The sequence below is a fragment of the Nerophis lumbriciformis genome, linkage group LG20 (genome assembly GCF_033978685.3).
Source record: "Nerophis lumbriciformis linkage group LG20, RoL_Nlum_v2.1, whole genome shotgun sequence".
NCBI classification, from domain to species: Eukaryota; Metazoa; Chordata; class Actinopteri; order Syngnathiformes; family Syngnathidae; genus Nerophis; species Nerophis lumbriciformis.
In genome coordinates, this window is record NC_084567.2 from 6,652,524 (window position 1) to 6,670,438 (window position 17,915).

A 17,915-nucleotide genomic window follows, 5' to 3' on the forward strand; every position below is an offset into this window, starting at 1 on the left:
ACTCTCACTATTATGTTAGATCCACTATGGACTGGACTCTCACAATATTATGTTAGATCCACTATGGACTGGACTCTCACTATTATGTTAGATCCACTATGGACTGGACTCTCACACTATTATGTTAGATCCACTATGGATTGGACTCTCACTATTATGTTAGATCCACTATGGACTGGACTCTCACTATTATGTTAGATCCACTATGGACTGGACTCTCACACTATTATGTTAGATCCACTATGGATTGGACTCTCACTATTATGTTAGATCCACTATGGACTGGACTCTCACACTATTATGTTAGATCCACTATGGACTGGACTCTCAATCTATTATGTTAGATCCACTATGGACTGGACTCTCACTATTATGTTAGATCCACTATGGACTGGAATCTCACACTATTATGTTAGATCCACTATGGACTGGACTCTCACAATATTATGTTAGATCCACTATGGACTGGACTCTCACTATTATGTTATATCCACAATGGACTGGACTCTCACTGTTATGTTAGATCCACTATGGACTGGACTCTCACTATTATGTTAGATCCACTATGGACTGGACTCTCACACTATTATGTTAGATCCACTATGGACTGGACTCTCACACTATTATGTTAGATCCACTATGGACTGGACTCTCACTATTATGTTATATCCACTATGGACTGGACTCTCACTATTATGTTAGATCCACTATGGACTGGACTCTCACACTATTATGTTAGATCCACTATGGACTGGACTCTCACACTATTATGTTAGATCCACTATGGACTGGACTCTCACACTATTATGTTAGATCCACTATGGACTGGACTCTCACACTATTATGTTAGATCCACTATAGACTGGACTCTCACTATTATGTTAGATCCACTATGGACTGGACTCTCACACTATTATGTTAGATCCACTATGGACTGGACTCTCACACTATTATGTTAGATCCACTATAGACTGGACTCTCACTATTATGTTAGATCCACTATGGACTGGACTCTCACACTATTATGTTAGATCCACTATGGACTGGACTCTCACACTATTATGTTAGATCCACTATGGACTGGACTCTCACACTATTATGTTAGATCCACTATGGACTGGACTCTCACACTATTATGTTAGATCCACTATGGACTGGACTCTCACACTATTATGTTAGATCCACTATAGACTGGACTCTCACTATTATGTTAGATCCACTATGGACGGGACTCTCACACTATTATGTTAGATCCACTATGGACTGGACTCTCACTGTTATGCTAGATCCACTACGGACTGGACTCTCACATTATTATGTATGATCCACTATGAACTGGACTCTCACAATATTATGTTAGATCCACTATGGACTGGACTCTCACTATTATGTTAGATCCACTATGGACTGGACTCTCACTGTTATGTTAGATCCACTATGGACTGGACTCTCACTATTATGTTAGATCCACTATGGACTGGACTCACACACTATTATGTTAGATCCACTATGGACTGGACTCTCACTATTATGTTAGATCCACTATGGACTGGACTCTCACACTATTATGTTAGATCCACTATGGACTGGACTCTCACAATATTATGTTAGATCCACTATGGACTGGACTCTCACACTATTATGTTAGATCCACTATGGACTGGACTCTCACACTATTATGTATGATCCACTATGAACTGGACTCTCACAATATTATGTTAGATCCACTATGGACTGGACTCTCACTATTATGTTAGATCCACTATGGACTGGACTCTCACTGTTATGTTAGATCCACTATGGACTGGACTCTCACTATTATGTTAGATCCACTATGGACTGGACTCACACACTATTATGTTAGATCCACTATGGACTGGACTCTCACTATTATGTTAGATCCACTATGGACTGGACTCTCACACTATTATGTTAGATCCACTATGGACTGGACTCTCACAATATTATGTTAGATCCACTATGGACTGGACTCTCACACTATTATGTTAGATCCACTATGGACTGGACTCTCACACTATTATGTTAGATCCACTATGAACTGGACTCTCACAATATTATGTTAGATCCACTATGGATTGGACTCTCACTATTATGTTAGATCCACAATGGACTGGACTCTCACTGTCATGTTAGATCCACGATGGACTGGACTCTCACTATTATGTTAGATCCACTCTGGACTGGACTCTCACACTATTATGTTAGATCCACTATGGACTGGACTCTCACTATTATGCTAGATCCACTATGGACTGGACTCTCACACTATTATGTCAGATCCACTATGGACTGGACTCTCACACTATTATGTCAGATCCACTATGGACTGGACTCTCACTATTATGTTAGATCCACTATGGACTGGACTCTCACACTATTATGTCAGATCCACTATGGACTGGACTCTCACTATTATGTTAGATCCACAATGGACTGGACTCTCACTGTTATGTTAGATCCACTATGGACTGGACTCTCACTATTATGTTAGATCCACTATGGACTGGACTCTCACAATATTATGTTAGATCCACTATGGACTGGACTCTCACTATTATGTTAGATCCACTACGGACTGGACTCTCACAATATTATGTTAGATCCACTATGGACTGGACTCTCACACTATTATGTTAGATCCACTATGGACTAGACTCTCCCAATATTATGTTGGATCCACTATGGACTGGACTCTCACTATTATGTTGGATCCACTATAGACTGGACTATATAAATTATATATATATATATATATATCTCCACAATATTATGCTAGATCTACTCGGCGTCCATTGCACCGGTCGTCCCCACATCTGCGGTCCTCTCCAAGGATTCTCGTCGTCCCGTTGGGTTGAGTTTTTCCTTGCCGTGATGTGGAATCTGAACCGAGGATGTCGTTGTGGCTTGTGCAGCCCTTTGAGACACTCGTGATTTAGGACTATATAAGTACACATTGATTGATTGATTGAAACACTTGTCGTCTCATGCTGCTTCCTTAATTCCCTCACATATTAATTGTCCCTCCAACAACGTGACCAAATTATATTCCCCACTCAATTGACATGGGTTTGTAACAAAAATAAAGTTAACATAAACTTGCATGAATTAACCCAAGGAAATACCTTTTTAATCACATTATGTGTACAATATGAACTTATCTTTATGCATTGTATTTATTTATTCTCACCAACTATGACATTATATATCAAATATACATGTTGCTTCTGTCAGCAGCTACACTGACATTGATGTGTCTCTGAGAACTGAACACATTTTTATAACTTATAACAAAATGTGTTTATACAGTAACCTGCTCACATGAGTCACATTACAGCAGGGGTGTCAAACTCATTTTAGCTCAGGGGCCGCATGGAGGAAAATCTATTTCCACGTGGGCGGGACGGCTAAAATCATGGCATGATAACTTAAAAATACGACTATGACAACTTCAGATGGTTTTCTTTATTTTACTTTGGCCCAAAATAGAACAAGCACATTCTGAAAATGTACATATCACAAATAATCCTCTTGACAAAACACTTCAAGTTAGTTGAACATTTAGAGGGAAAAAAGGGTGAACTAAGACTTAATCTCAGTGTTTCTACAAAGCAATTAAACTTTAAGTCACAACCCATCTAGGATTGAACAAAAACCTAAATAAAGCATGAATAAAAACGACTCTATGTATCAACTACCTCATTTGTCATTTCCACATATTAATCCTGTGCTAACTCAACAAACCATACAAACTGTTCAGGAAGGTTTCAGATACAGAGATAACATTGGATAAGATTATGCTCCAAATAATCCAAGTTTGTATGAATACCTCAGATATTTGTGAAAGAAGTAGCAACATACCACAAACTAAACAGCTAATTGGCTATTTTCCCTTGTGTGTTTTTATGTGTTTTACTGCGTCTGCATTATGTGGGAACCTTTTACAGCACACTTAACATTTAAATGGTTTTCCTCCAGCGTGTGTTCTCATGTGTCGACACAAAGAGCTGTTATAAAAAAAGCTCGTACCACAAACTGAACAACTAAATGGTTATATTCCAGAGTGTGTTCTCATGTGTTGAGTCAAATTGCTCTTAACAGAAAAGCTTTTGCCACAAACTGAACAACTAAATGGTTTTTTACCTGTGTGTGTTCTCATGTGTTGAGTCAAATGGGTATTTTGAGAAAAGCTGTAGCCACAAACTGAACAATTAAATGGTTTTTCACCTGTGTGTGTTCTCATGTGTTGAGTCAAATGGGTATTTTGAGAAAAGCTGTAGCCACAAACTGAACAATTAAATGGTTTTTCACCTGTGTGTGTTCTCATGTGTTGAGTCAAATTGCACATAACAGAAAAGCTTTTGCCACAAACTGAACAACTAAATGGTTTTTTACCTGTGTGTGTTCTCATGTGTTGAGTCAAATGGGTATTTTGAGAAAAGCTGTAGCCACAAACTGAACAATTAAATGTTTTTTCACCTGTGTGTGTTCTCATGTGTTGAGTCAAATTGATATTTTGAGAAAAGCTGTAGCCACAAACTGAACAATTAAATGGTTTTTCACCTGTGTGTGTTCTCATGTGTTGAGTCAAATGGCTATTTTGAGAAAAGCTGTGGCCACAAATTGAACAACTAAATGGTTTTTCACCTGTGTGTGTTCTCATGTGTTGAGTCAAATGGCTATTTTTAGAACAGCTGTAGCCACAAACTGAACAATTAAATGGTTTTTCACCTGTATGTGTTCTCATGTGTTGAGTCAAATGGCTATTTTGAGAAAAGCTGTAGCCACAAATTGAACAACTAAATGGTTTTTCACCTGTGTGTGTTCTCATGTGGTGAGTCAAATGGCTATTTCGAGAAAAGCTTTTGCCACAAACTGAACAACTAAATGGTTTTTCACCTGTGTGTGATTTCATGTGTTTAGTGAAAATGCTCTGGAAAGAATAGTTTTTATCACAAATCGAACAGTTAAATGTTTTTTTACCTGTGTGTGTTTTCATGTGTTCAATAAAACGGCTCTTTTTAGTAAAACTTTCAGCACAAACTGAGCAGCTCAAACATGTTTTACCTCTCTTCTTTGTAGAGCATTCAGAGTGTTTGTTGTCAGTGTGAGTCCTCATATCACCTTCACAGTCTTTATCGCTGCTCAAAGGTTCTTCAACCTCGTCTTCAGCCTCACTATCTGATAGTGGAGCTGAGAGGTTGTCAACTTGTGGTTTCTCTCCATCATCTTCAGTCTTCACAGAGAGAATACTCAGTGGAAACTTGGTGTAATCAGCTTCCTCTCGTCCTAGAAGACACTCTCCCTCCTGAGTGATGCAGAGTTCCTCCTCTTCCTTTTTAATGCAGGGTGGTTGTGGAGTCTCCTGCTTCAAAGTGGAGCTCCCCCCTAACTGAGGGGAAACTTCTTCTGGATTACCGATCAGCTGCTGGACGTCTGCAAGACACAAACAACAAAAACACACTTTCTTCTATGTACTGTATGTGTGTGTAGTAGGGTTGTATAGTATACTGCTACTAATAAAGTACCGTATTTTCCGCACTATAAAGCGCACCGGATTATTAGCCGCACCTTCAATGAATTACATATTTCATAACTTTGTCCACCAATAAGCCGCCCCGGATTATAAGCCGCGCCTACGCTGCGCTAAAGGGAATGTCAAAAAAACAGTCAGATAGTTCAGTCAAACTTTAATAATATATTGAAAACCAGCGTTCTAACAACTCTGTCCCAAAATGTACGCAAATGTGCAATCACAAACATAGTAAAATTCAAAATGGTGTAGAGCAATAGCAACATAATGTTGCTCGAACGTTAATGTCACAACACACAAAATAAACATAGCGCTCACCTTCTGAAGTTATTCTTCATTCGTAAATCCTTCGAATTCTTCGTCTTCGGTGTCCGAATTGAAAAGTTGCGCAAGCGTGGTATCCAAAATGGCCGGTTCCGTCTCGTCGAAGTCATCGGAGTCAGTGTCGCTGTTGTTCTGTGAATCCTGCCTTCCGGAAAGCTCGGACCACAGTTGTGACCGAAATATCTGCCCAGGCATTTACGATCCACTGGCAAATGTTGGCGTATGTCGTCCGGCGCTGTCTGCCCGTCTTAGTGAAGGTGTGTTCGCCTTCGGAGCTGTGTGAAAAAAGCCACCCGGCCTCTTCGCGTAAACTTCCCTTAACCACTCGCTCATCTTTTCTTCATCCATCCATCCCTTCGAGTTAGCTTTTATGATGACGCCGGCTGGAAAGGTCTCTTTTGGCAAGGTCTTCCTTTTGAATATCACCATGGGTGGAAGTTAGCATGGCAAGCTAGAACCACAGTGAAGGATGACTTCTCATTCCCTGTGGTGCGAATATTCACCGTACGTGCTCCCGTTCCACAGTGCGGTTCACAGGAATATCAGTTGCTGTGAAATACGGTAGTAATCCGTGTGCGGATGGAGAGATTGCGTCTTTTTATGAACCGGATCCTTGTCGCTTAGTAGGAGCCATTTTGTGGTCTTTACAGATGTAAACAGGAAATGAAACGTACGGTGATATCCGCGCGTTTTTTCTTCTTCTTCCGGGGGCGGGTGGTTGCTTACAGTAGAAGAAGAAGCGCTTCCTGTTCTATGGGGGCGGGTGCTTTCCTTGGCGGTTGCTTGCGTAGAAGAAGAAGCGCTTCCTGTTCTACCGGGAAAAAAGATGGCGGCTGTTTACCGAAGTTGCGAGATCGAAACTTTATGAAAATGAATCGTAATAAAGCGCACCGGGTTATAAGGCGCACTGTCAGCTTTTGAGAAAATTTGTGGTTTTTAGGTGCGCCTTATAGTGCGGAAAATACGGTATTGTGGTACTAATCAATTGAAATCGGTACTATACCACCTTTGAAAAGTACCGGTGCCGTCCTTCCATCTGAATGTCGCTGTGCGACGGTGACTACAGAGCCGAGGCGCATGATGTTGAGTGTGTCAAAACGCACACACAAAGTGCATACAAGCAATAACATGGTGGAGAGGAAGAAAGGCAACAAAGGACAATTCTACTGGTTAATAAAGAGGGTGTGTGAAGTGCAATATGGAGGTATTTGGGCTTCGAAACTAACAATAAAGGTGACACTGCAAGGGTTGCTTTACACCTTTCCTGTTTGTGGGCTCCCAGACCGTGGTCAAGGAGCGCAGGGGAGACGTTCCCTCCAGGGCCCATGTTTTGTCGGGGGTAACACTGGGTCCATAAAGCTCCGCTCTTTGGTCGGAAGGACGAGGCCGTCGATTAGTTACAAGTTGGTCACTTTATGAAGAATGATTTAATATAATGTCAGTAAAACTTTATGTTCTATTCTAATCTAATCCTTGATTATAGCAGACTATATGTAATATGGACAATTGTAAATTGTTATTTGAGTGCAACAAGAAAAGCCCAATGTGTTTAATGCATTTTAATTTATATTTTAACCTTGTAAAATTGTTCTTTGACTGTGAGTGTTTAATGTAGTGTAGGATTTTATGTTAAAGGGGAACATGATCACAATTTCAGAATGGTTAAAACCATTAAAAATCAGTTCCCAGTGGCTTATTTTATTTTTCGAAGTTTTTTTCAAAATTTTACCCATCACGCAATATCCCTAAAAAAAGCTTCAAAGTGCCTGATTTTAACCACCCGTCCATTTTCCTGTGACGTCACCAGTGTTGGGACTAACGCGTTACAAAGTAACGCGTTACTGTAACGCCGTTAGTTTCGGCGGTAACTAGTAATCTAACGCGTTATTTTTTATATTCAGTAACTCAGTTACCGTTACTACATGATGCGTTACTGCGTTATTTTACGTTATTTTTTTATGTAGTATCGGCTAGAAACTGAGGATCTGATCGTGTTTTATGGCAGCGAAGCAGAGATGTGCTTCTGATTCTTCCTCTGCGCTCTCTGTGTGTGTGTGGGTGTGGGGAGGGGAGGGGAGGGGAGGGGGGTGCGCAACACAACGTAAACCGTTGGCCTACAAAAAAGTAACCACAGAACACTATACGACTATACGGTATAGTGTTCTGTGGTTAGTTTTTGGTTGGCCAAGCGGACGTGACGACAGGCTGTCCTCACTCAGGTCCGCACGGACCTGGAGGGGCGTGCCTTAAGTCCGGCTGGAAATCGGGAGACATTTGGGAGAATGGTTGTCCCAGGGAGAGGCAAGTATGAGATATTCTCACTTTTTTTCTTTTGTCGAGCACAAAGAAAAGAACATTTTAGTTAAATGTAAGTTGTGTCTTGGATCAAAGATCCCGTCTACTGCCCAAAACAACAATTCAAATCTGCCTGGTTAGGCTCTGTGTATGTCACGTGTGCCTTCCTTAGGTGAAGCCAGCTTTACAGCTATGTTGTTGATTGATTGATTGATTGAGACTTTTATTAGTAGATTGCACAGTGAAGTACATATTCCGTACAATTGACCACTAAATGGTAACACCCCAATAAGTTTTTCAACTTGTTTAAGTCGGGGTCCACTTAAATTGATTCATGATACAGATATATACTATCAGATATATACTAACATCATAATACAGTCATCACACAAGATAATCATCAGGGTATATACATTGAATTATTTACAATCCGGGGTGTGGGATATGGAGGACGGGGATGAGGGGGGGGGGGTTAGGTTTGGTTGGTATCAACACTTCTGTCATCAACAATCAGCATCAACAATTGCATCATCAGAGAAATGGACATTGAAACAGTGTAGGACTGACTTGGTAGGATATGTATAGCAAGTAGTGGACATAGAGAGAGAGATCAGAAAGTATAAGAAAAAGTGTCTACATTTGATTATTTACAATCTGAAGAGGTATTATGTGGAAGGGAGGGTGTTAGTTTAGGGTTGTAGTTGCCTGGAGATGTTCTTTTAGTGCGGTTTTGAAGGAGGATAGAGATGCCCTTTATATTACACCTGTTGGGAGTGGATTCCATATTGAAGTGGCATAGAAAGACAATGAGTTAAGACCTTTGTTAGTTTGGAATCTGGGTTTAACGTGGTTAGTGTTAGTGTTAGTGTTATTATGCTGTTTGTTACTTATGTATGTTATGTTGCAGCTATTTAAAATAGTTTTGTCAATTTGTTCTGGCCTGAAATAAATTGGCCCTTTTAAACATATCTTTGTCTTTGTGTGTTGTATGTAGAGCACATTGCTTAGCAGAGTTCAGTGATGCAAATGTATGTCAAGTTGATCAACACATTGTATTATTCTCCAGTGCAATAACAGTACTGAAATGAAGGCTAAAAGGGCATTAATGGGAGCTTTAAAAACAAAAAGTAGAAGAAGTAACTAAATAGTTACTTTTCACAGTAACGCATTACTTTTTGGTGTAAGTAACTGAGTTAGTAACTGAGTTACTTTTGAAATAAAGTAACTAGTAACTGTAACTAGTTACTGGTTTTCAGTAACTAACCCAACACTGGACGTCACATAGTGATGCCAATACAAACAAACATGGCCCCATCCTGTTCGCTCTATATCTCCTCCCTCTTGGAGAGATTTTTAAGAGGCATGGAGTGTCTTATCACTTTTATGCAGACGACTGCCAAATTTATATGCCTATTTCAAAAGGCCACGGCCCCCTGACACCCCTTCTCAACTGTCTATGCGACGTCAAGGCTCGGTTAGCCCAGAATTTTTTAATAATGAATGAGGGAAAAACGGAAATTTTAGTGTTTGGTCCGACCCTCACTGACTTGGGACCATTGCAAAATGATGTGTGTCCCAAAGTCACCAGCCTTGGCGTCACTATAGACAGCGATTTTAAACTTGACAAACAAGTCAATGGCGTTTTTAAATCGTGTTTTTATCATCTTCGTCTTTTAGCAAAGGTAAAACCGTTTTTATCTTTTAACCTTTTTGAACAAGTCGTGCATGCTTTTATTTCAAGTGGCCTGGACTACTGCAATGCACTTTATGCTGGCATTAGTCAAAAAGCTCTCTCCCGGTTGCAGTTAGTCCAGAATGCGGCAGCACGACTTTTAACAGGGGCCAGGAGACGCCAGCATATAACCCCAATCCTTGAGAGTTTGCACTGGCTCCCTGTTCATTTGAGAATTGATTTTAAAACCTTGCTGTTTGTTTTTAAAGCTTTACATGGACTGGCACCTCAGTATATCTCGGACCTCATCCAAACTTACAATCCTGCGCGCGCTCTGAGGTCCGAGAGCCAGCTCCAGCTCGTGGTGTCCAAGACCAGACTTAAAACCAGGGGAGACAGGGCCTTCTCTGTGGTCGGCCCTAAGCTCTGGAACACTCTGCCCCTCCATATTCGAACTGCTCCCACAGTGGAGTGTTTTAAGTCTCGTCTTAAGACCCACTTTTATTCTCTGGCTTTTAACACTACGTGAGTTGTGTGGTCCTCTGTTGTCCTCTGTGTTTTTAAAATGTTGCTTTCTATTTACTGTTTTAATTGGTTTTACCCTTTGAAATTGTTTTTAATCATATTTATTTTTTATTGTTTTTAATTGTGTTTAATATTGTTGTGCAGCACTTTGGAAACATTTTGTTGTTTAAATGTGCTATATAAATAAAGTGGATTGGATTGGATTGGATTGAAAGAACAGCAAGCTATAGCGACATTAGCTTGGATTCAGACTCGGATTTCAGCGTCTTAAGCGATTCAACAGATTACGCATGTATTGAAACGGATGGTTGTAGTGTGGAGGCAGGTAGCGAAAACGAAATTGAAGAAGAAACTGAAGCTATTGAGCCATATCGGTTTGAACCGTATGCAAGCGAAACCGACACGACAGCCAGCGACACGGGAGAAAGCGAGGACGAATTCGGCGATCGCCTTCTAACCAACGATTGGTATGTGTTTGTTTGGCATTAAAGGAAACTAACAACTATGAACTAGGTTTACAGCATATGAAATACATTTGGCAACAACATGCACTTTGAGAGTGCAGACAGCCCAGTTTTCATCAATTAATATATTCTGTAGACATACCCTCATGTCAGCAGGCCAGGGAAGCTAGGGTCGATATTCTTCTCTTGATCATCTTCGGTGGCATAAGGGACGGTGTGAGCCAAGACATCCAGGGGGTTTAGCTCGCTCGTCTGCGGGAACAAACTGCGGCCATTGCTTGCCGTGCTACCGAGGTCCTTTGTCCCTGAATTTCTCACACACTCCGGCAGATTCAATGGGGGTCTGGCGGCAGATTTCTTTGACTTTATCGTTGGAAATGCATCTGCTTTGAGTGTCGCAGGATATCCACACATTCTTGCCATCTCTGTCGTAGCATAGCTTTCGTCGGTAAAGTGTGCGGAACAAACGTCCAATTTCTTGCCACTTTCGCATCTTTGGGCCACTGGTGCAACTTGAATCCGTCCCTGTTCGTGTTGTTACACCCTCCGACAACACACCGACGAGACATGATGTCTCCAAGGTACGGAAAACAGTCGACAAAACGGAAAATAACAGAGCTGATTTGACTCGGTGTTTGAGAAAATGGCGGATTGCTTCCCGATGTGACATCACATTGTGACGTCATCGCTCCGAGAGCGAATAATAGAAAGGCGTTTAATTCGCCAAAATCCACCCATTTAGAGTTCGGGAAATCGGTTAAAAAAATATATGGTCTTTTTTCTGCAACATCAAGGTATATATTGACGCTTACATAGGTCTGGTGATAATGTTCCCCTTTAAAATAAAGCCAGTATTGACATTTTTTGTAGTTCCATTTATTCAGAAAAGTATTTATACATTTAGTACCGGTACTAAATTATTGGTATGGGGACAACCCTAGTGTGTAGTGTTTCATGGCCATTCATTTAGTGCCTTGCCAGAATGATGGATCAATGTTTACATGACTTGTCATAGACTCAGAAAAGTTCAGCTAGAATCACAGAAAGTAGAAAACATCTGCTGCGATGGACATTAGGATACTACAAACTAACAGTGGGGGAAAGTCAACATTGAAATACATCGCAAAACTAAAAAAGATAATATCTATCTGAAAGAAGTCTGTAGTTAAGAAGTAGAGAACTTTTTAGATATTAAATGCAAGAAACTGGATCCACTTTCTGTACAACTGCAATGATCATTGGAATTACTTTGTAAATCAGTGGTCCCCAACCTTTTTGTAACTGCGGATCGGTCAACGCTTGAAAATTTGTCCCACGGACTGGTGCTGTGGGGGAGTGGGGGGGGTATGGTATTTTTATTTTTTATTTGGACTCTTACTATTATGTTAGATCCACTATGGACTGGACTCTCACAATATTATGTCAGACCCACTCAACATCCATTGCATTCGGTCTCCCCTAGAGGGGGGGGGGGGGGGGGGGGGGGTCACCCACATATGCGGTCCTCTCCAAGGTTTCTCATAGTCATTCACATCGACGTCCCACTGGGGTGAGTTTTTCCTTGCCGTGATGTGGGCTCTGTACCGCGGATGTCGTTGTGGCTTGTGCAGCCCTTTGAGACACTTGTGATTTAGGACTATATAAATAAACATTGATTGATTGATTGATAACTTAGCTTAGTAATGCGAGCTAAATATTTCATTAGTAAGAAGCACGTTTTGCTCTTCCACTTTCTTCATTTGACTTTTGCATTCTTTCATCTCCTCTGATGTGAACTCCACTGCCTTCTTCAACAGATTATGTATATATTCGGATATGTTATATTTTATATCGCTATATTTAGTCTATTTATACCTGCATTGTCCTTTCCATCCTTACAATTTCCATCATTGTAACTGAGCTACTGTGTGGAACAATTTCCCTTGTGGATCATTAAAGTTGGTCTAAGTCTAAGTAACAATCATGGCGGCTCTTTCTTTACATTGTTGAAAAGTCGGTTAATTTCTCATCAACACTTTTTTAAGGGCTTGAAATAGTTTTCAAATGACAAAACTTCAACTCACTCACCTTCATCTTTCGTCTTTATCTCCGTTGGTGATTTGCTGGAAGTTGATTCTCTTTCATGTTCTCTTTTAGCGGACGTCGCCATCTTAGCATAGCAGTAGTCGTCCATCTTCTATCACGTCTTCAATCTTCACTTCAGATATCGCTCCAAACTCAATGCACGTTTCGTGGCTTTGGAAAATACCAATTGAGATATTTGTTGCTATATCTGCTGTGAATCATATCACTTTAAGACCGTGAATTCGAAGAATCTCCGAAAAACTTCCTCGTCGTCTTTTTGCTTGGCTTCAAGTACATTTGCGCATGCGCTAGAAGTCAGCAACTTCCGTTTCCTACTCCACAACAGTTGATTTTCAAAATAAAGGCAATTTAGTCTTGTTTTAAAAGAATGGTTGTCAAAAGTATCTAACATCAAATAATGGACAACTACACTTTGAAAATAAAAAATATATATATACAAGCACGTGCACAGACTTTTTCCATGGCTGTTGTTCAAACCAGAAAAAGGGCAAACATCGAAGAAGAAAAATCATACATTTTAAATACTACAAGAAACACAGAAATATTTTTCAACCCACTTAGTTGTTTTAGTTAAAAACCTTTAGAAAGTCAAATGATTACTCTGAATAAAGAAGAAAATCACTAAGAGTGTAGATCTCCACCAGGACCAATCCTCATACTTGCCAACCTTGGAGTTAAGGGGGGAGGAGTATATTTATAGCTAGAATTCACTGAAATTCAAGTATTTGTAATATATATATATATATATATATATATATATATATATATATATATATATATATATATATATATATAAAGAAATACTTGAATTTCAGTGAATTACAGCTATATACATATATATATATATATATATATATATATATACATATATATATATACATATATACATATATATATATATGTATATATATATGTATATATATATGTATATAGCTGTACTTCACTGAAATTCAAGTATTTCTTTTATATATATATATATATATATATATATATATGCAGTATATATATACATATATATGTATATATATATGTATATAGCTGTAATTCACTGAAATTCAAGTATTTCTTTTATATATATATATATATATATATATATATATATATATATATATATATATATATATATATATACAGTATATATATTTATATATATAAAAAAGAAATACTTGAATTTCAGTGAATTACAGCTATATACATATATATATATATATATATATATATATATATATATATATATATATATATATATATATATATATATATATATATATATATATATACACACACAGGTAAAAGCCAGTAAATTAGAATATTTTGAAAAACTTGATTTATTTCAGTAATTGCATTCAAAAGGTGTAACTTGTACATTATATTTATTCATTGCACACAGACTGATGCATTCAAATGTTTATTTCATTTAATTTTGATGATTTGAAGTGGCAACAAAAGAAAATCCAAAATTCCGTGTGTCACAAAATTAGAATATTGTGTAAGGGTTAAATTTTGAAGACACCTGGTGCCACAAACTAATCAGCTGATTAACTCAAAACACCTGCAAAGGGCTTTAAATGGTCTCTCAGTCCAGTTCTGAAGCCTACACAAACATGGGGAAGACTTCAGATTTGACAGCTGTCCAAAAGGCAACCATCGACACATTGCACAAGGAGGGAAAGACACAAAAGGTTATTGCTGAAGAGGCTGGCTGTTCTCAGAGCTCTGTGTCCAAACACATTAATGGAGAGGCAAAGGGAAGGAAAAACTGTGGTCAGAAAAAGTGTACAAGCGATAGGGATCACCGCGCCCTGGTCAAGATTGTGAAAAAAAACCCATTCAAAAATGTGGGGGAGATTCAGAAGGAGTGGACAGCTGCTGGAGTCAGTGCTTCAAGATCCACCACCAAGAAACGCTTGAAAGACATGGGTTTCAACTGCCGCATACCTCGTGTCAAGCCACTGTTGACCAAGAAACAGCGCGAAAAGCGTCTCACCTGGGCTAAGGAAAAAAAGAGCTGGACTGCTGCTGAGTGGTCCAAAGTCATGTTTTCTGACGAAAGCAAATTTTGCATTTCCTTTGGAAATCGAGGTCCCAGAGTCTGGAGGAAGACAGGAGAGGCACAGGATCCACGTTGCCTGAAGTCTAGTGTAAAGTTTCCACCATCAGTGATGGTTTGGGGTGCCATGTCATCTGCTGGTGTCGGTCCACTCTGTTTCCTGAGATCCAGGGTCAACGCAGCCGTCTACCAGCAAGTTTTAGAGCACTTCATGCTTCCTGCTGCTGACCTGCTCTATGGAGATGGAGATTTCAAGTTCCAACAGGACTTGGCGCCTGCACACAGCGCAAAATCTACCCGTGCCTGGTTTACGGACCATGGTATTTCTGTTCTAAATTGGCCCGCCAACTCCCCTGACCTTAGCCCCATAGAAAATCTGTGGGGTATTGTGAAAAGGAAGATGCAGAATGCCAGACCCAAAAACGCAGAAGAGTTGAAGGCCACTATCAGAGCAACCTGGGCTCTCATAACACCTGAGCAGTGCCAGAAACTCATCGACTCCATGCCACGCCGCATTAACGCAGTAATTGAGGCAAAAGGAGCTCCAACCAAGTATTGAGTATTGTACATGCTCATATTTTTCATTTTCATACTTTTCAGTTGGCCAACGTTTCTAAAAATCCCTTTTTTGTATTAGCCTTAAGTAATATTCTAATTTTGTGACACACGGAATTTTGGATTTTCATTTGTTGCGACTTCAAATCATCAAAATTAAATGAAATAAACATTTGAATGCATCAGTCTGTGTGCAATGAATAAATATAATGTACAAGTTACACCTTTTGAATGCAATTACTGAAATAAATCAAGTTTTTCAAAATATTCTAATTTACTGGCTTTTACCTGCATATATATATATATATATATATATGAAATACTTGACTTGGTGAATTCTAGCTGTAGATATACTCCTCCCCTCTTAACCACGCCCCCCCACCCACCACCTCCCGAAATCGGAGGTCTCAAGGTTGGCAAGTATGCATATGCCTGGACTATAGCAGTAGTACAATTACATTGCAATCTATTTATTATTAGAATGATTACACGGTATATGGAGAGATTCATCAAGGTTCCTACAAGAAGTAGTAGAAATCCCTTAAAAATGATGCAGCTAAACAAAAATAAATACACAAAAGTAAATGCATTGTAGAACTTAAGCATTATTAGTTTTAGACATTGTTTCATCCAAATAACAGCTAGTTGTTTATATGTTAGGTTTTTTTTTTTTAAATACAATTGGAAATCAGTTGAAAGTGTTGAAAGCAATGACTAGAAATATGTATGCGAAATTCAGCCAATATAATCAGTAAGTTTTATACACACAAATAGTTAATGTGGGAAACATTCGGCTCTTAAACATGTCAAATATTGCTACCAAAAAATAATAAAATCCTAAAATGTTGAACATTATGAATATGTTTTGAAAAACACACTTGCTAAAACACTGACAAACTGAGTAGTGAATGAAAAGGAAACAGAAAAAGTAATTGAAAAAAGTAATTGAGTGAGCAGGTTTGGGTGTGGTTTAACATACCTTTAATGAATAGATGTACAAATGCAGTAAGAGTACCCTGCTTATCATGATGTGTACTAATATATGTACAATTGTAATACCAATGATTCAACTAGGAAAAAGTGAGACACACATACAAATATAGTTTGCAATATTATTGATGTGAAGACTATTATTAACGTCACCTTGTTATTCCACCATCTGTTAGTATTTTAACAAACAATGAACTATTATCAGAAATCAGAAATACTTTATTAATCCCGGAGGAGAAATTACAATTTTCAGCACAATCCCATTCAAGATCAGACAAGCATTACAAGGAGACAGAACAGGATCGCTGACGGGTCTGCCAACTTCCGACGCCCCTTACAAAAAAGGTGAGATACAGGTAGACAGGGGGGGGGGGGTTCTGCTTGAGAAGAACATATATGTAAACAAGGTTAGATATAAAGGGGAACATTATCACCAGACCTATGTAAGCGTCAATATATACCTTGATGTTGCAGAAAAAAGACCATATATTTTTTTAACCGATTTCCGAACTCTAAATGGGTGAATTTTGGCGAATTAAACGCCTTTCTATTATTCGCTCTCGGAGCGATGACGTCGGGAAGCAATCCGCCATTTTCTCACTTTCGTCTGTGTGTTGTCGGAGGGTGTAACAACACGAACAGGGACGGATTCAAGTTGCACCAGTGGCCCAAAGATGCGAAAGTGGCAAGAAATTGGACGAAATTTGTTCAAAATACGAGGCTGTGGGGAAAGCCGACGAAATGGTCAGTCGTTTGTTCCGCACACTTTACCGACGAAAGCTATGCTACGACAGAGATGGGAAGAATGTGTGGATATCCTGCGACACTCAAAGCAGATGCTGACATCAACTCCAAATCTGGACAGATCAGCTTTCAGGAAAAGAGAGCGGATGAGGGTATGTCTACAGAATATATTAATTGATGAAAACTTTATTCATTACTCGCGGTTTTACATCAATTATTATACATAAACTGTGTTTACCAATAATTTAGCTTAAAAACATTTATTTTTTTCAATCATTCGAGTACATTCGGGTAGTCTTGTGTAATGCAGTATTTTGTGTCTATTTAGGTATGGTTAACCTGAGTGCTGAAATCGTGGAAAAATATATGTTCTTAGCGCGCCTGAAATGGGCTGTCTGCACTCTCAAAGTGCATGTTGTTGCCAAATGTATTTCATATGCTGTAAACCTAGTTCATAGTTGTTAGTTTCCTTTAATGCCAAACAAACACATACCAATCGTTGGTTAGAAGGCGATCGCCGAATTCGTCCTCGCTTTCTCCCGTGTCGCTGGCTGTCGTGTCGTTTTCGTCGGTTTCGCTTGCATACGGTTCAAACCGATATGGCTCAATAGCTTCAGTTTCTTCTTCAATTTCGTTTTCGCTACCTGCCTCCACACTACA

General features: G+C 39.2%; 1 protein-coding gene across 1 annotated transcript; it reads right to left on the reverse strand.

Moving 5' to 3' along the window:
• Positions 1 to 3,612: 3,612 nt before the first annotated feature.
• On the reverse strand, positions 3,613 to 5,200 carry LOC133619327 (uncharacterized). The gene has a single exon (XM_061980300.2). The coding sequence runs from the start codon at positions 5,135 to 5,137 to the stop codon at positions 4,070 to 4,072; it is 1,068 nt and encodes a 355-aa protein (XP_061836284.1). The 5' UTR covers positions 5,138 to 5,200; the 3' UTR covers positions 3,613 to 4,069.
• Positions 5,201 to 17,915: the final 12,715 nt, after the last annotated feature.

Excerpts from the sequence above, each read along its gene's own strand:
- LOC133619327 (XM_061980300.2), bottom strand. The coding sequence starts at position 5,137 with ATGAGGACTCACACTGACAACAAACACTCTGAATGCTCTACAAAGAAG.